This window comes from Monomorium pharaonis, chromosome 1 (assembly GCF_013373865.1).
Source record: "Monomorium pharaonis isolate MP-MQ-018 chromosome 1, ASM1337386v2, whole genome shotgun sequence".
In the NCBI taxonomy this organism is placed as follows: domain Eukaryota; kingdom Metazoa; phylum Arthropoda; class Insecta; order Hymenoptera; family Formicidae; genus Monomorium; species Monomorium pharaonis.
Genome location: NC_050467.1, coordinates 11,728,065 through 11,748,267, shown reverse-complemented (window position 1 = coordinate 11,748,267; position 20,203 = coordinate 11,728,065). Strand labels below are relative to the sequence as shown.

The 20,203-nt window shown below is 37.9% G+C and overlaps 1 protein-coding gene across 1 annotated transcript in view; it reads right to left on the bottom strand.

The window, feature by feature from the left end:
• Window positions 1-20,203, bottom strand: part of LOC105831614 (Bardet-Biedl syndrome 5 protein homolog) — a 198,213-nt gene that overhangs the window by 21,191 nt on the left and 156,819 nt on the right. The window contains exon 6 of the mRNA XM_012671848.3: window positions 12,831-12,932. Coding sequence (XP_012527302.1) covers window positions 12,831-12,932 — 102 coding nt within the window. The remainder of the gene's footprint in view (window positions 1-12,830; window positions 12,933-20,203) is intronic.

Below are 20,203 nucleotides of genomic sequence, written 5' to 3'. Positions count from 1 at the left end.
GACAAAACAAGAATCGTGTGACAGTGCTGTTCGAGATTCCGAGCCGTGCGGTTGTGTCTATAACAAAATCAATTCACAATCGAAAGATTCAAGAAATTTGAGAAAAGGCGAAAAGTTTTGCAAATTAAGGCCAAAAATAAGAAAAAATGTTTATAATCCAAAAACGGCGGAAATGGACGAGAGTAGTTTTAGCATATCAGCTAAAAAAATCTAAGGCCAGAAAAAAATTTTCGTGCCAGAAGATGATAACTCTGAGTAAAGAATTTTAAACTTTATAATGGTTGTTGCTGCAATCTCGTTACAAACGTTTGTAAACTATAAAAAGTGTAATGGAATTATTAAATTTTAACCAGATTCCGAGAAAAGGGGGTGTCTGACTCAGACCAAAATGCAACCGTTAGCTGTTTTGAAACTAAGGGTTTCAGTTAACGGTTGAAATTTTGGCCTCGATCAGATTCCGCCCCCCTCCCCTTTTCAGGAATCGGGTCAAACTGCATAAACATATGGGCTCGATTTTAAAATTGCAGTGCTATGTAAAAACTATATGCCTCAGTACGTTCCTTCATTTGTCGGTCATTCTTATGAAATCAATCGATGATTTATTTTTCATGAGACTATTAGGAATAGGACTACAAACCCCAATAGCCAAGTTTGCTAAAGACAGGCTTTGCACATTATGTGCTGCATGTTATACCGACATAATTTTGGCATTAATAAAACATCTACAGTGTCAGATAATATGCTTAGAAATGAAATAGTAATCTAGCAGAATCTGCGTAATAATATAATGGTAGAAATGCTACAAATATCCAACAAAATATGTCAGCATAGAAAAAACAAAATTGAAGCATTGTATGTTGACACGATGTATCAACAAAAAGTAAGCAAAAATTAATTAGAGAATGACGTCACTTCATATGGGCAGACATTTGTTAGAAGTCAAGCTTAATAAGCAGCATACCGATAAGGACAAAAATGGGACAAAAATCGTGCATGTATTGTCGTCTCAGATCGTAACAACATAAACACAGCAGAAATATTGCGTGGTCTGACGTCAAAAAATAATAATAGAATCATAACATATATCATGTAAAATTTCCCCTTTCTATTTTAATTGAATTTTCACATTATTAAGAAAAGATATATTAGATGTTGTAAACAAATTTTTATACTTATATTTTAAAATTATATTACTATTGGTATTATCAGAAAAATGGTATTGAAATTAGACATTTATTTTAATATTTTTGCGCATTACTTTTCTTTTAACTTGTATAGTAACTTTAGAAAAACGTTCTATGAAAATCTAAAAATATTTGCTAAAAATAAAAATTTGTAGGAGTTTTTAATGTTTTATAAAAATATCAAATTTTTATAGAAATAAAAAAAACGCTACAAATTACAATCTCTCAAATAAAAGATTTATTGCAAGTAGCATTTTTTAGAAATATACAATTTTGTAAAAAATGGTACAAAAAAATTAAAAAAGTTTTTAATTTTTTAAAATATTCAAAATTTTATTAGTTAAAATATTTACTTATTTATATAATACTAGCATTATTCATAAATAATAATAGAAATGTATTAAAATTTTTTTTCGTGTAAACTACAGAATTTTAAGTTTTCTATTTTTAGTTTCCCATAAAATTCTACAAATTATACATAAAACAACAAAACTATTTGTTTTTTTTTTAATTTTAAAAACTTATGTTTGTAACTCATAAAAATTTATAGTTTTTTGTTAAATATTTGATGTATGTACTTTTTGATAGAATATTAAACATTTCTTTGGATAAATATAAAATTCTGTAGTCTTCTATGACTTATTATTGTCTGAAAACCCTGGCAGAGAAAATTTCTATGAATATATAAAAATATTTGCTGAAAGTAAAAATTTGTAGTTTTTATTGTTTTATATAAATATCAATTTTTGTAGAAATTAAGAAAAAATCACAAATTACAATTATTTTTTCAAATAAATCTGTTTGGATAATTTTTTCACTAAATTCTCCTGTATCATTTTTTTAATTATACAATGTTTCATATTTTTATAACAATACTCTGAACAATATCTATTTATCTATTATAAATATGTATCTATAAACATCAAGTGTTTATGGATCATCACGAAGTGTTAGTTCCCGTATGATCTTCGAAGTTAAGCAACGTCAACGGCGGCTGACAATTGGATGGGTGACCGTTTTTCTGATCGCTAAATGAGACTATGGTTTGAGTGACCGTTTCTGCCATTGTGTTGTAACGGCATGCCATGCACGAATTCTGCTGCATTTTTGCTGTCAATAACTCATATTGTAAGTCGTGCCTTATTCTTGCTATGTTTCTGCAATTATATTGTGACGGCAGACCATGCATGAATTCTGCTGTATTTTTGCTGTCAATAATTAACTCATGGTAAGTCGTGCCTTTATTCTTACGATGTTTCTGTCATCATATTGTGAAGGCAGGTCGTGCATAGTTTCTGCTACGTTTCTACTGTTGCATTATGACGGTAAATTGTGCTGTCAGAAAATAAGCTTAATGAGGACGCAGTGGACAGGAATCTGTTCAATATTTATGTTCTAATCTGCTGACATACTGCCAGCATTTGGCTATTAGGGAAATTGTAAAATGTTTTGCGAATTAATGGACGTGTTGCCATTTCTCAAAAAACGTATGATATGATTATTACGCAGATGCATGGCTACATGAAAATAGTCGTTGCAAAACTTTTTAATAAAGCCGTCAAAGAAGAGATTATAGAGACTTGTGAACAACAAAATGTTGAAAACACATTGAAGTTAATGTCCGGCGACGGCATGTGAAAGAAAAGAGGTTTTTATGCGGCGTTTCTTTTTTGATTGGCTATTACACAAGAAAAATCACCGATCTTACAGTAAAAAGTGCATACTGTAAAACACGTGGATCAAGAAAACCGGCACTTTAGTATGAAGAGTAGAAAGAAGCACATAAAAGTAAACACAATTCTAATCATGAAGGTTCTTCCGGTAAAATAAAAATACGTTTTATTGTGCAAATATTCCAGCAATCTGAACAAAAATATGGAGTACAAAAACGTCGGGAACGGTGATTCTTAAACGTATACTGGAATTGTAAATGCTGCGTATTATGGTGAGACGTCAGTGACTAAAATAGAGCGCATTGGACACGTGCAGAAACGAATGGAAATCACACGCTTTTGTGACGTGAAAAAAATGAGCTGGGATGAAAAACAACCGTGGATGAAAAAACAAGTAAAAAAACGCTTGGCAATAAAGAAAAACTTACTAACAAAACAATCGACAAACTCACTGTACTATATATTATAGGTTAACTATCAGAAAAAACTGTCGACTCACAAGGGAACCTCGCAAACCTGAAAATTCTGATTTTAATGAAACTTGGCATAAATGTAGAGAGGATAAATACATGAATTTAGAAATTTTTAATTGGTGCTTATAAACGGTTTAAAGGGTTGAAACCACTCTTCAAAAATTGAGAGTTTTTACCTTTTATCGATATATCGATAAATACCTCTTTTTTTTATTTAATTATGCTGTTTATTAAAAAAATTTTTTTTATTCAAAAATTTACTCTTTATACCTTCCCTATGTTGAATATTTACTGCATAAAAATTTCAATTTCAGTGAAATTTTGCACAAATGTAGAGGGGGGGGCAATACACGAATTTAGAAAATTTTAATTAGTGCTAAAAAATGGTTTAAAAGGTTAAAACCACCCTTCAAAGGTTGAGAGATTTTTGCCTTTTTTCGATATATCTTGTAAACTTAACGAAACATCAAAAATGTTTTATACAAAGTTTTTATACAAATGTTTTATACAAAAGTATTTCAGTATAAATATCTCCGTTTAACTACGCTGCTTATTTTTCGGAAAAAAAATTAATTAAAAACTTTTTTTATAAAAAAAATATTAAATAAAATTGACTCTTATGTATCTAGCATTTATAAAGTAATTGTATTATCATATACTACGTATTATTTATATCATCTATGTGTACATTATCTATGTTATAATTATTTACAATCTATGTTATAAATATTATATATTTATATTAACTGCATTCCTGTATGCATTATTTTTTGTGATAGTTGCGCAATGTTAAAGTAGTCATGTTGTTTTCACATACTGTTTTGTCACATATTTCACATTCATATTTTACATTCGTCATGTCACGGCATCATATATGAAATAGAAATCACCTATTAATAAAAGTTTTGTATCTTTATTAATGATGTTACGCGTTATTTTCACATCAGTATCAAGTGACGTCTAACGTACTTGATTATTCTTTTAAATTGTTTAAATTTTTAAACAAATTAAGCATAATGTTACACATAAACGTTGTAAATGTTTTTAGTATGTTAATTGTTTTATTTCAAATTACACATATTTCCCCAACGCCTATAAATAGGAAAGAAATACAATTATATGAAGTGAAACAAGATATAACAAATTATAACAAATAATGTAACAATTGTTATACTAACCAATACTGCTTTGGAATTTCAAAATTATTGGGAAGTGGATTTAAGTGACATAGAATTTGTAACAGATAAAGAAGAATTTCTAGAAAATGATAATGATAATTATGAACCTAATAATGAGAATAATTGTAAACCAGAAAACGAAATTTTAAATAGTAACTATAAGAAAAGAAAAACCGTGGAATATTGGAAAAGTGAGAAAAAAGCCGATACATAGTATAATTACTTTATAAATGCTAGATACATAAAAGTCAATCTTATTAAAAAATTTTTTTAATTAAAAAAATTGTTTTTATTAAAAAAATTTTTTTTAATAAACAGCGTAATTAAATGGAGGTATTTATACTGTACAACTTTTGTATAAAACATTTTTTTATGTTTCGTTAAGTTTATGAGATATATCGAAAAAAGACAAAATGTCTTAACTTTTGAAGAGTGGCTTTAACCCTTTAAACCGTTTTTTAGTACCAACTAAAATTTTCTAAATTTGTATTGCGCCCCTTTACATTTGTGTCAAATTTCACTGAAATTGAAATTTTAATGCAATAAATAGTCAACATAGGGAAGATATAAAAGATAAATTTTTGAAAAAAAAATTTTTTTTCAAAAAATAAACAGCATAGTTAAATAGAAGTATTTATGCTGTAAAACATTTAGATAAAACATTTTTTAATATTTTGTTTAGTTTACGAGATATATCGAGAATAGGCAAAAACTCTCAATTTTTGAAGGGTGGTTTCAACCTTTTAAACCGTTTATAAACACCAACTAAAAATTTCTAAATTCATGTATTTACCCCCTCTACATTTATGCCAAGTTTCATTAAAATCAGAATTTTCGGGTTCGCGAGGTTTCCTTGTCAGTCAAAAAGATGCCCAAAGCTATTTGGACGACGTATTACCACTACGGTTCCACAAATGAGAATTCCCGTCACGAGAAGTGCCCGCCTGATGCTGAATCGTGGTGTAGCTGGCAGCGCGCTTCCGTGGCAGACAAATTGAAGTCTTATGAACATGATTATAATGCTTTGCCACAAGATGTTTCAGATGCAATCAAACCAGTGTACGAAGATTTGAACAAGAATACTTTGTTGGAGAGATGTGTAGGTGGATTCACACAAAACAGTAATGAAAGTTACAATCAATTTATCTGGAAAGTCAGCCTTAAAATCTTCCCAAGTGGCTCTGTGATAGTTAAAATTGCTTCCTACATCGCTGCCTGCACTTTCAACAAAGGTGCAGAGACTCTGTCAATATTACATGCAATGGGAGTTTCCATTGGACAATATTAATACGCGCAGAACGAGGACAAGGAGCGTGTACGCATTACGTCAGATCGGCAACGTCATTTTAGAAGCGGCAAGTGTAACGGAAGATCTTTTGTATTGAGCTGGAATCGATGACTATGTGAGTTAAAAATTTCTGCATGTACCCAGATAGCCACAAATGTATGTATGAGCACAAATTGTTCTCATGTTGCTAATAAAGATGTTAGCATCTTGCTATGCATTTACGTCGTCCCTTGTGCTGTTATTTGCTAGCATTCGACACTGATCTTAAATAATGCTAGCATAATGTTTGAAACGTGCAAAGAATTTTATTTCCGACATCGAATGCTAGCAAACAACAGCACAACGGACGACATAAATGCATAGGAAGATGCTAATATCTTTATTATACCAAACTGGCTATCTGGGTAAGTCACCTTTAAAACTTTAAATGCGTTTTTCTCAAAACAACGTTTTCAAAGTCAGTGACCATGATTTTTCAAAAACTATTGCATCGATCTTTTTGAAATTTTCAAAACTTTTTAACAACATAAAAAATTAGTTCATCTAAAACATTGATTTTTAACAAAATAGCGGATATACAAAATCAAAATTTCAATCTTTGCGGAAAAAATTGACGGTTTTTGATCCATAAAAATAAAATTATGCAATAAAAAACAAAATCCTGTGATCACGAACTAGATTTACTCTATATATTGTATACTTTATTCTCTTCAGCATATAACAGCCAAGAAGGAGATTTGGTATACATAAGATCTAACCATTCATTCTTTCATCCATTCACTCCCTTCTTTATCTATCCTACCATTACCCGAAATCGCTTAATCTACTAGCTCCAATTATCCTATCCCCTCTAACAACCCTGTCTCTTCCTACAATGTAACCTTCTATCTTATTCTTTAATTATTAAAGAATATATTAAAGTTTAATATAACATAAACTTTCTTATATTCCCTTTATTTCTAGACTTTGTACAAAACAAATATAAATACAAAAACACAAAAATACAACAAATACAAAACTACAAAAAACTCTGTTGACTTAAGTGGACTAGATATTATATTCTGTAACTTTACCACAATTATTATCACAGTTTCCTCTATTCTTCTTCACAATCTTAACAATCTTCCTTTCTATCTTATTTGTAACATCTGTCTCTTATTCCGCAACTTATCTCCTACATTTTTAATACTACTTTAACATGACTTCGAATTTACTCCTTGCTCCCTAACTTCCTAATTCATTATATAAAATGGGTTAACTCGTCCCTTTTCTACAGAATACACATACTCTCCTTTTTTCTTCTAACCAATACTTATTGTATTCTTTTGGCCAGTTGTGGCGGTCTTGTAGTTCGCTCGCAGAGGAATAGGTCGGCCTCGGAGAAAAGTATGCGGGTGTTCCTTTAAATATATATAATTTATTTTAACTTATATGTCTATACAAAAGCATTTTATGCTTGTGTTAATTCGTTGGCCCTGACAAGGGCCGTTGTGTAAAGCCTACGTGTAAATCCTTAGGCTTCCACGCTATTGGTGGAAAGGTCTTCGTTACTCGCACTCCGCCTTCGTTCTTCTTCGGGTCTAGCGACAGCGTAGATGTTATCACTGGAACCTGAGTGACTGCTTTCCTCCTTTTCTTTCCTTCTTTGGAAAAGCGTTTCTTGCTCTTTTTCTTTTTGGAGGCGCGTTCTTTTCCGTGATAGTTGTCCTTTGGTTTGTCGCAGGATTGACCGCTTTCCGTAGGATCTTTCGGCTGCTTTGCACTATTGTTCGCGCTACCTTAGTACTGGGTACCGTGGTCCCTGATATTGGTCCGCTCTGTCTGTGTAGCTCTCGCTTCCAAGGCAACTTTCTCCTCGGTCTGTGTACCCTGCGTCGTGGTTTTCTTGGCGAGGCTTTCCAACAGGTCCGGCAGCAAGTACCTTGGCGATGTATAACGCTAGATCCTCGGGTCGTCGGCAGCCAATCACACCCTCAGGGGCCTGGTGCGCTTGAGTGGTAAGATTTCCGCTGTCGCGGGTTTCCACGGCGTTTCCCTGGCCGCCAGCATGACCGTTATAATATACGAGAGACAGGTATCGTCTTCGTAACGAAAAGCGGACTTGAGGCGAGTAACGCAAAGAGTGGCTCGTCCGTCTTCTCGCACTCCTTATAATGCCTGGAAGTCGTCATCTTACTCCTGAGATAAGATGGCTTCTAGTGGCGTCCGCGCGCATTTCTCTTTCCTTATTGTCATAATTCTTACAGTGTTTGCCGGGTTGCGCGGTTGCTAGGCGCTAGCCTTTTTCTTACAGTGTCAGCCGGGTTACGCGGCTGATAGGCGCTAGCTTTTTGCTTACAGTGTCAACCGGGTTGCGCGGCTGTTAGGCGCTTGGTGTGGCGATTAATGGTTTTGTGTCGCCACAGTATTCCTCCATGTTTTCGCATCTTAACCCTCTACCTACACATGGGGTTACGGTAACCCCAGTCGATTTTTAAATACCCGTTACTTAAAAGTATTTAGCAAGGGAACGCTGGGACTGGGGGAGGGGGTTTGAACTGTGCTCTACTTATTCCTCTTTGGGTGTTGTCAATGTTCTGAAAACAACAGAAGTAGGAGCATCGAAAGTGTGTGTCGGGGTTACAGTTACCCCGTGTGTAGGGAACATAACAAAAAATGGAAAAGTCCCAAATTTGAAGAGTAAGTAAAAGTTATTTTTTTGTTCATTACGTATCATTTACGCATACAGTACTTACATATATTACCAATGTCGCGATCACTTTGCGAAAATATTCTGCAATTGTAGCATTACAAATTAAAAATTTTTTTTATAACAAATAAAATCTTTTGTAATAAATATTTGTTGTATTAATAATTATGTTTTTATGTATTAATAATTATGTTTTTTAAATAAATATTACTATTTTCTTTTACTATTGTGTTTAAACTGCATTCATTTTTTACTAAATTCACATTACAAGATAAATATATTTTTTGAACAGAATCAAAAAATTGACGATAGATTCTTAAAGTACAACTCTTCCCCTTTCCATTGATCACCATTTTAATTATTTATCTATTTTTTTCTAATAAATACGGGCGTTTGAAAAAAAGGCAAATTTTTACAAAAACTTTTTGTTCTTTTTTCATTAAAAAAAAAATTCTTTTCTTTTAATATCTTCGATTTTTTCAGCCAAAATCATCATAATTCTGAGATTTTTTCTTTCGATTAAAAAAAAAGTTAAAATTGATTAAATACATTTGGAGATATAAGTCAACGAAATTTTGGGGTTGGTTAGGCTAACCCCAAAATTTCGTTGACTTATATCTCCAAATGTATTTAATCAATTTTAACTTTTTTTTTAATCGAAAGAAAAAATCTCAGAATTATGATGATTTTGGCTGAAAAAATCGAAGATATTAAAAGAAAAGAATTTTTTTTTAAATGAAAAAAGAACAAAAAGTTTTTGTAAAAATTTGCTTAACCCCTGTGTGTAGGAATCGGGAGAAATAAGGTGTGTAGGCAGAGGGTTAATTTAACTGACACTCTTACACTTGTACTACTACTTTTATTCTCAAGATTTTTTCGATATAAATACCTGGGTTTAATACCTATCATATCTACGTATTCTTCCCTATACTTGTATTATATTTCGCGTTTCTAAATCTGCTATCTTCCTCCTGTTTTTGTATATCTCTCTCTATCCCTATTCTCTAATTCTTTAACTAAGTTTCTTTTGAGTAGATATAATTTGCCCGCGTTCGAAATGGCCACGCGTAAATTTGCCCACGTTCAAAACGACCACGTCCGAAATGGCCACGTATGTTTTATTTGAGCATGCGCAGTCATATCGTCATGATTGTTAGTCACAACCGCATGCTCTGTCTAGCACAAACCATGCAAAAAATGCGTAAATATTAATTGAGAAACCCAACAAAAAACGATAATGAATTCGACATCAATTCGTCGAACCGATATCGAAATGATAATTTCGAACGTGGCCATTTTTGGAGTGGCCTTCACTTGGACACAGTACAATTGGATACAGTGCAAATGGACACAAAATAATGTACACGTTTCAAATGGACACGGTTCATTTCGACACAGGAATTTTGTACAGAGGAAAAATAAATTCTGGACAAATTACAATTCGGACACATTAAAAATGTACACCATGGAATTGGACACGTAAAATTTGTACACCGTAGACTTGTATACCGCAAACTTGTACACCGCAAATTTGTACACCGCAAACTTGTACACCGCAAAGTTGTACACCGTAAACTTGTACATCGCAAACTTGTACACCGCAAACTTGTACACCGCAAACTTGTACACCGCAAACTTGTACACCGCAAAGTTGTACACCGCAAAGTTGTACACCGCAAAGTTGTACACCATAAAGTTGTACACCACAAAGTTTTGCGTGAGAAGTCGCGAACCGAGTGAGTCCCAGATGTGCACAGTAACAAACGGACACTACCAATCAAATTCTATAAATTTATACTGACCCTAACGAACCCAGCAATCTGATTGGCGGTGTCCGTTTGTTACTGTGTGGGCACCTGAAACGCTCGCCGCAAACCCATGTAATGCAGGGAATGGTTTGCGCGCGCGCGCGCGCGCACGCTCGCTCGCACGCACGCACACACACACACACACACACACACACACACACACACACACGCGCGCGCGCGCGGGCCTTTGCCCCCTTCCCCTCTCCCGCACCCACCCTGTCGAAGTCGCTAACCCATGTTGTACATTGCAAACAAAGTAAAGTTTATATGTAGTAGCAGATTTCCAATACAATGTACACGGTGTACAACTTTGCGGTGTACAAGTTCGCGGTGTACAAGTTCGCGGTGTACAAGTTTGCTATGTACAAGTTTGCGGTGTACAAATTTGCGGTGTACAACTTTGCAGTGTAGAAATTTTACGTGTCCAATTGCACAGTGTACATTTTTATCGTGTCCAAATTGTAATTTGTCCAGAATTTATTTTTCATGTGTACAAAATTATTGTGTCCAAAATTCCTGTGTAGAAATTAACAGTGTTCATTTGAAACGTGTACATTATTTTGTGTCCATTTGCACCGTGTCTATTTGCACAGTGTCCAATTTTACTGTGTCCAAGTGAACCACTCACGCTGGACCTCCTCCCTTCTTCCTAATGTTTAGTTGCGATTGAACCTGAGCCATTTGTTTCGTTAAAAATTGTAGAGCTTTGACCTACTCTGTTAATATCATGTTTATATCGTCGACACTCATGGTGACCTTTAACCTTGTTTCTCTTACCAATGTTTATATATGAGACTATTCATGGTGTTGTATTGAATGGTTATATGATTAAATATTAATTAAATGACCATTCACCCCACACCTACCCTTACGGAAAAAACACTAAAAATAACACTTAAAAAAATACTCAAGTTGAGTGTAATTTGGGACAAGGGGTAAACACTCAATTCAGTGTAAACACTCAACTTGAGTGTTCGCTCTTTAATTTACTTTTAATTAGAGTGTTATTACTCTTAACTTGAATGTTCGCCATTTAATTAAGTGTTAATTTCAATGTTAATCCTAAATTTAAGAATAACACTGAAATTAACACCTAATTAGATGGCAAACATCCAAGTTGAAAGTAATACTCAAATTAATACTCAAAGCCAGCTGAACACTAATTGAATGTTTATTTTAGATATTCGTTTTATGTCCATTTTTACCAATGCAGATTAATTTTAATCTCGGTTGAACGTTGAACTTTTTTTGCTTTTGTTTTTATTTAATATTTTCTAATCCAATGTTTGAGAGTACACACTCAATATTAAGTGTATACCTTCAACCGATAGATGTTGAGTGTACATCTCCAACGTTTCAGTGTTTACACTTTATGTTGGAAGTATACACTCATTTATTGTGTGTTATATCCAAATGATGAGAGTATACTTTTAAATATTCAGTATTTAAATCCAAACTTTAGTATGAATACTCAATCATTGGGTGTACACAGTCAATGTTTGAGTATAAACACTCAATCTTTAGTGTAATACTCAAGATTTGAGCGTATACACCTAAATTTGAGAGTAAACTCCCAAAATCGAGTATTAACACTCAATTTTGAGTGTAAACTCTCAAAATTAGAGTGTTTTTTCCGTAAGGGTAGCACCATGTTATGTTTGGTAGTAACGAACAGGTAGTTCAATGTAAAGCTGTTTTAATTTATCCTTTTTTACAATGCCGCTCTTGCCTCGGCCCAGCGCTTTGCTCGCGCTTCAGTGCAGCCAACCTTTCAAACTTCATACTATAACAAAATCTATGCATACACTTCTTTTTAAAAAATCCTTAAAAAGTAGCGTTTTTGCCACATGACTGTATACAATCTTTTAAGAGATGAAGATTTAGAGAAATTGAAAAGAACTATTTTTCTTCTCGATTTGTTCAGGTGTGAAGTATACATTACACAATGCTGCAAAGTGTAAAAAAATAATATAATTTTTAAAAAATTAAAAAATTATGACAAGTTAGTGTAGGAAAGAAGATTTATAAGAAAGAGAATAAGGGGGAAAAAAATGCTGGGGGAAAGGGGGTGGGGAGCGGGGTAGAGGAAGGGAGAAAGGAGCAAGCGAGAGAGAGAGACGAGAGAGAGGAGAAGAGAGAGAGAGAGAGCAGAGAGAGAGGACGAGAGAGAGGAGAGAGAGGGAGAGAGAGAGACGAGAGAGAGAGAGAGAGAGAGAGAGAGAGAGAGCGCGACGAGGAGAGCAGAGAGAAGGTACGAGAGAGAGAGAGAGAGGAGAGGAGAGAGAGAGAGAGAGATAGAGAGATAGAGAGCAGAGGAAGAGCATGAGCGAGAGAGAGCTCGACTCGAGAGAGGAAGAGCGCTGGAGAATGCGTCGTCGAGCTAGAGATAGCCGCGACGCTCTATATCTGCTCTCTCTCTCTCTTCTCTCTCTCTCTCTCTCTCTCTCTCTCTCCTTCTCTCTCTCTCTCTCTCTCTCCTCTAGCCTCTCTCTCATTAATCATTGAAACAATTATGCATTTTATTATTTAATACTTACATTTCCTATTGCAAGATAAGGAATTGATACATTAAACTGATGATTCACATTCGCATACCACACTAAACGTATATTTGTTGCAATAAAAGTTCCGATGTTTCCCTAAAAAAAAATTATTTCTTATTAACAATTATAATACACGTAACAATTTAAGAAAGCTTTATTTAAAAATAATTAAAATATTTGTTTAGATTGTTCTCTGTTTATGGTAAACATTTTAAACGTTTATATAAAATAATTTTGGGGTATACACCCAGCTAACTAGGCCTGCTAAAATCACATTCCGTCAAAGCTTTACAGCAAAGTTTTTTTTACTTTTGACAACAATTTTATGAACAAATAGTCTTTTGCTTTGTCTTATAAAAATTTCCAGCAAATTTGCGACAAATTTTTTCATCATACGATGCTGTAAGTAACAGAGAAAGACTTGTACACAAATGTTACGTAGAGAAATTACAAATGATGGTGTAACTGATGAAAAACAAAAATGATGGCTATTCACGGTGTAACATAAACTTTATATCAATAATGCTAAATTTTGTTGTGCACAGTTTAATAGCAATTTATTATAAAACTAGGAAAAATCTTGCTGTGTATAGCAAAATAGTAAATTTGTGAGAAGAATAGGGCAAAGTTTGTTTCGGCATGATAAAATGCGAAATTCATGCAAATAACATAGTAAACCTCGTCACGCGACATAACAATAAAATGGCAAGAACAGAAAAAAATCTTGTTAAGTACGGAATGACGGCAAATTAGTAGCAACAACAAAGTAAAGCTTGCCAAGCACACTTTTGTAGCAAACTCCAGAATATTTAGTCTTACCCACGCATGTGGGGCTTTGCGTGGATGGACCGTATATTTCCCTAGCTGCTCATGGGAACTGGATAAAAAACTTACAAACTAATTTTACAAAACTCTCGGAAGACACCCCGATGGAGGCTTCACCTGAAAACTCCGGAAGGGTGATAGTGGCAGGATCGGGAGATAAGCGGGCCTGAGGGAACGGGAAGTTCCGGGACTGCGGAAAACAAGGCAGAATCGGGCACTGAATGGACTCCTGGGGGCACGAGCAGCACTGATTCTGTGGAGGGTGTCGTGGCGAAGGAAGCGAAGCCTTGTAAAAAGAAACGCTCCGGAGCCGTGAAGAAGAAGAGGGCACAGGGGCAAAAGGGGGGACTCAGACTCGGACTCAAGCTCGGGCCAGGCCTCCGCCGGCCGCTCCGAGGATCTCGACCTTAGTCACCCCTCATACGCCGATTGGAAGGTTTCGGGGGAACACCGACAACAAGTGTCGGAAGGGTTTCAACGAGACTCCATAATCAACGGAAGGGGCGAAAACGAAGCAGAGAGTCCAGGGGACTCATGCTTATGCGGACGCCGCGGACTCCCCGACGAGAGTGATAGTCACGAAGGAGTACCCCAATGCAGCGATATCTGCTGAGCTGTTGACGCAGCTGAGGGGTGCGGTCTTTAATGAGATCTAGAGGATCCGAGGAGGCACTCTGCTCAGATTCGACGGCATATCTCTGAGGGCGGGAGCCGCGATGGTAAGGTCAGCCGCGACGGAGTCATTGAGATGGCTGGAAAGCCGGATCGATGACATCGTGCCGTGGGAGGGCGCCAGGCTCAGAATGATGGGACTAGAGGCGCTGCAAAAGCAATACAAATCTGCGGTAAGGGTTCCGGGTTCTCCCGTAAGCGCGGCCACGGTCCTGGAGCTGCTGGAGCGGCAGAATCCGGGTATTACCATTTCAGGCTGGCGCATCTATTCGGAGAATGTAGGGGCTATCTGCAAGGGTAGGAATCTTGTTCTCAGCATCCCCGAGTCCAGCGTCCTTAAGCTTAGGGTGTTGGACTACAGACTTCATCTTGGGATGGACCGGGTTACCTTCAAGATGACCGGTTCACCCCGAGATGAGAAGGAGGGGGTCAGGAGGGATTCCGACCCAAAGGTCTTGTCCTCGTAATGGACCTAACCGGTGTGGGTTTCACCGAAATCAACTTGCACCATAGCAAAGGAGCCTCGGCCGTCCTTGTCAGGCGCTTAGCTAAGGTGCATACAGTCATAGCACTAATACGAGAACCTTGGCTAGTTCGGGGTGCTATTAGAGCTGCCAGCTTTCTGTTCTAGGGATTTAGTAGCGGTTGTGATTGAGGTCACTGGCGGAATGGGGACTAGAGGGAGAGTGATAGTGGCTTCGAGCTACTTCCCGCATGGAGAGGACGAATCACTGCCATCGGACCCGGTTATTCGTCTGATGGAGTACTGCCAAAAAAAGCAGCTTTTCCTTGTCTTGGGGTGCGACGCCAACGCGCACCACACGGTGAGGGAGCACGGATATCAACAGGAGAGGCGAGAAATTTTTGGAATTTCTGGTGTCCACATACTCGGAGATTCTCAACAGAGGCAACGAACCTACTTTTGTCACTGCGATAAGAAGGGAGGTATTGCACATAACTGTCTGTTTTAGGCAGTTAGTGCAGGAGGTGACTGGCTGAAGGGTCTCCAATTAGCCCATCTTGTCGGATCACAGAGATTACCTTTAGGTTGGTTAAAACACAAGCGAAGGTGATAACAGTGAGGGATCCAAGGAAAACGAACTGGGATTCGTTTTGTGAGGACCTGGCTGTCGGTTTCAGGGAGTTTCCTAAGAGGCACAGGACTTCGCAAAAAATCGAGATATGCGTCGAGCACCTGCAAAGGGCACTTGTCGATAGTTTCGAAAACAACTGTCCCAAAAGTACGGTGAGAAATACCAAGAAAGTTTCCTGATGGAGCCCAAGGCTGCAGCGCGGCGCGTCGTGGAATAGGACCAGGAACACGGGCCGCCAGGCTGACTGGGACCTTTATCGGAGGACCCAGAAAGTTTACAAGGACTCTGTAGCGGGAGCTAAAAAGGACAGCTGAAGGTGGTTCTGCGAGTCAGTTGAGGGGATACCTTAAGCCATTAGACTTGGCAGGATCTTGGCCAGAAATCAGGACGCAATCCTGGAGTCAATGGACAATGGTGACCGGGAAACGATACCCGACCTACTTTTTAGAATCAAACTTTTCGGGCTTTCGCGGAGGATTGAGGTATGATATCCAGCAGAAAACCTCGGACTTAGGAAGGGCACGAGGAAATGACTGGTCCCTAGCGACCAAAATCGTTAAACTCAATAGGGTCAAATGGGCCATAGGAGTATTCAAGCCCTTCAAGTCGACCAAGGCCGGATCGGGTCTTTTCGACCTTCCTTCAGAAGAGACTGAAAAAGATCATTGGGCTGCTCACGCGGACACTAAGGGCTTGTTTGGTCCTGAGTTATACGTCCAGGACCTAAAGCAGGCAAAAGATGTGTTCATACCCAAGGCCGGAAGAACGGGTTACAGCTCCGGCAAGGATTTTCGTCCAATCAGCCTGACGTCTTTTCTTTTCAAGACGATGGAAAGATTGATGGACGTTTATATACGCGATATTGTTCTATTGCATCAGCTTCTGCATGTAAACCAACCTACGTATCATACGAGTTATTCCACGGAAACAGCACTTCACTCTGCTGTATCGTTTATCGAGGAGCAACTAGAAGGGAAGAGTTATGTAGTCGGCACCTTTCTGGACATAGAAGGTGCGTTTAACAATACACCGCATGAGATGGTGTTTGAGGAGGCCGCTCATGTGTCGGATAGGATCGTGAAATGGATCCGAGACATGCTCCGGCGGCAAGTAACGGCATCACTGGGGACGGTGAGTGTCAGTGGATGGGTGGAGAGAAGCTGCCTGCAAGGGGGGGGTTCTCTCTCCACTCTTGTGATGTCTTCTGGCGGATAGGCTGCTCAAGACGCTGAGTGAAAAAGAAGCTCCTTTACGTTGAGGTATGCAGATGATCTGGCTATCCTAATACAAGGCCCCTTTTTTAGAGACACTTCTGGAGCTCACGCAGGGAGCCTTAGAAGTGGTGGAGGAGTGATGCGACAGGACCGGGCTGTCGGTGAATCCGCTGAAGACCGGGCTTGTGGTATTCACTCGTAAGTACAAGGTATGCCCAGTGAAAGGACCGATCCTTGAGGGAACAAGACTGGACCTGCCGAGTCGGTAAAGTATCTGGGAGTGAATCTAGACAGGAAGCTGACATGGAGGGAACATCTTGAGAGTCGCTGTAAGAGCGTGTGCTTTTATCTCTGGACGTGTAGAAGGACTTTCTGTCAGATATAGGGTCTGAAACTATAGATATTCTATTGGATCTACGGCAATACTTAGGCAATCTCTAAGGACCCAGTTGCTATATGCGTCTGTTGTGTGGTGGTCGAGGGTGCTAAAGAAAGTCAGAGTTTTGGTTTTGCGCGGAGCTCTGGGCTATGCGAACTACGTCGGTAGCGGCAATAGGAGTGCTGCTTAGCGTCGAATCGCTCGATCAGGTGGTAGTGGCCGCTGCAGCGGCAGCGGCCTATCGCCTGAGGTGTAATTCGAAGTAGAAGATAGAAACCTTGCACACAAAACTTCTTGGAGATATACTGTCAGACTTCATTTTTGCGATGAGACAAGACAGGAGGCCGAAGATCCGTGCCTTCGAGAGAAAGTCTGTACCTTCTGTAATAAACTTTCCTGGGCACTGGGAAGGGAACGGCTCCAAAGGACTCGTCCCCTGGGACGGGGACATTTGGTTTATAGATGGTTCCAGAATGGGCATAGGCTCCGGGGCCCGTCTCTACTGCCAGCGCGATAGGACAAAGATAACCGTTCCGCTTAGGGAATATGCTACGGTTTTCCAGACGAAGGTAGTAATTATGAAGTGTGCCCAGAACTTGTTGGAATCCGACAGAATAGAAAGCCACATCAGAATCTGCTCGGACAGTCAAGCGGCGCTTAAAGTGCTAGAAAGTCCGAGAGTCAACTCGCTGGTTTGGGACTGCAGGTGCGTACTAGACGAGCTAGCAAAGAATAACGACGTTGACCTGGTATGGATTCCCGGGCATTCGGGGATCAAGAGGAATGAAACGGCCGATCTGCTTGCCAGAGAGGCGGCAGAAACGAGGCTGCTGGACCGGAGCCAGCGGTTGGGATTTCCTTCTGTCAAGGCAGGAGAAGGATCAGCGGCTGGCTGCGGGACCAGCACCTGAGGTACTGAAAGAAAGAAACAAAGACCAAGTACATATAACCTAGAGCCCTGTTAGGGGAATGTCTCTTTGAAGGTCTACCTATAAGCATAAGATTTCTGAACAGAAAGGATGCCAGGCTTGCGACGAAACTGCTCACAGGCCATGGTGATCTTAACTGTCGGAACCACCTGTGGAAGTTGGGTCGTAGCACTATGGGGACTGTCCCCATTTCACATCCTTGGGGACTGTCCAGTCGGACTAAAGACACACCTGCTGAGATCAGGCATTCTGGAACCAGATCAGGTAAGACGGCAACCCGTGGAGAACCTGCTCCGCCTTTGGAAAAAAGCGGGATTCCTCTAAGAGAAGCTGGTTAACGGGGAGGCACAATGGACTCGGTCTGAGTGCCATAGGTTGGACCATGCTTGGGACCATCCCCCACTTTAGTATTATTATTATTATTATTATTATGTCATAAGAAGAAGACAGTTACAATGTAAGGAAACTAAAAGTTGAAAGCCGTGATAGTAAATTTAAAGTAGTTAAATGGAGGTATTTATACTGTAAAACTTGTATAAAACATTTTTTGATGTTTCATTAAGTTAACGAAATACATTGGAAAAAACCAAAAATATCTTAACATTTGAAGGGTGGTTTTAATCTTTTAAAGCGTTTTTAAGGACCAACTAAAATTTTCTAAATTCATGTATTGTCCCCCTTTACATTTGTGTCGAATTTCACTGAAATTACCGTTTGTTACTGTGTTCGTTTATTACTGTGTCCGCTTATTACTGTATCCGTTTGTTACTGTGTCCGTTTATTACTGTGTCCGTTTGTTACTGTGTCCGTTTCGCACTGTGTACGTTTCGCACTGTGTCCGTTTGTTACTGTGTCCGTTTATTACTGTGTCCGTTTATTACTGTGTCCGTTTGGTCTGTGTCCGTTTGTTACTGTGTCCGTTTCACTCAGCCTGCTGTGTCCGTTTATTACTGTGCGCATTTGGGACTCACTCAAAATTAACATGCTGTTTGATTCCGGCACGACACTTTCCCTAATATAAATTAAGCATTTAAAGAAAAGAAGCAAAATCTATCTTGAAAAAATTACATTAGTGGATATAACTGACCACAAAATGCATACGATCAGTAAAATGTACGTTTCAATATATTGAATTAGGCAAATGAACGATTAAGCATACCATGTATGTTAAAGATGACTTTTCAATGGAATATTATAGGGAGGGAATTATAGGACTAAACTTCTTGCAGAAACAATAGGTGACATGCGACTATACAAAGAAAGAATTGATGATAGAAAATGTCACATAGAAACTCAAGCCGTATAACAAAATTGTTTGAAAACCACGCAGCAAAATAATCATACGAGCCATAATAAACCGAAATGAAACAGAAGTAATCCAAACCAAAGAGACATTAGGTTTGTTTTTTGTTCCTGCACTGGCTGCACTAGTTTAAAAAGTGTACACTAAAGCGTTTTCTGTTCCTGAAATGACATCAACAACACTGTTTCTTATTCCAGTGCAACAGAACTCATTGCACTAGTTTACTGAACTGGCTGCAGATCTGGAGTCAGTGCAAGCAGTGTAAGCACCAGTGTGTAGTAGGATCTCGTTTTTATTCCTGATTTTATTACTGCATTAGTACAGAGTGAAGAGTCCACAAGTAATAATTTAAATAGAGTAAGTATACGATAATATGAAAATCTTTTGATCGAAAAGACTGTGCAATATTTACATTTCAATACATAGTATTAGAAATGACATACGTCACAATTTATTAATTAAAAACCGTAACTATTAAACATTCAATTTTAAGGTTAGAAAATATTGTTGCGCACCGCGCGTCGCCCGATACATCCCTGAAGCGCCAGTCAGCTGACGGACCGATCGATATTATCGATCGGCCGGTTGCCGGGAGAGATTTGTAATAAATAATTGAATTGAACGGCTGGTTGCCGGGAAATGTTTGTAAATAAAATTAAATGACAGTTTAGCGTCGGACTCCTGCCAAGGAGGACGTACCACGCGCTTACCCTGTTTGGGCTTGTTCTGCAATAAAGTCTTTAAAATTCATTAAACGATTTGGTTTTCCTTTGGCGCGAATGTGTGTCCGAGTGTTCCTACGGTGACGCGACGCAACAATATTATACGCTAATATGTAATATATAACAATAATTAACAATAATTAACAATAATATTATATATGTTTAGAAATAATTTTTTTTTTTTAATGCGTAAGAATATTCTTTTTTATTCTTTTATCTTTATCAGATA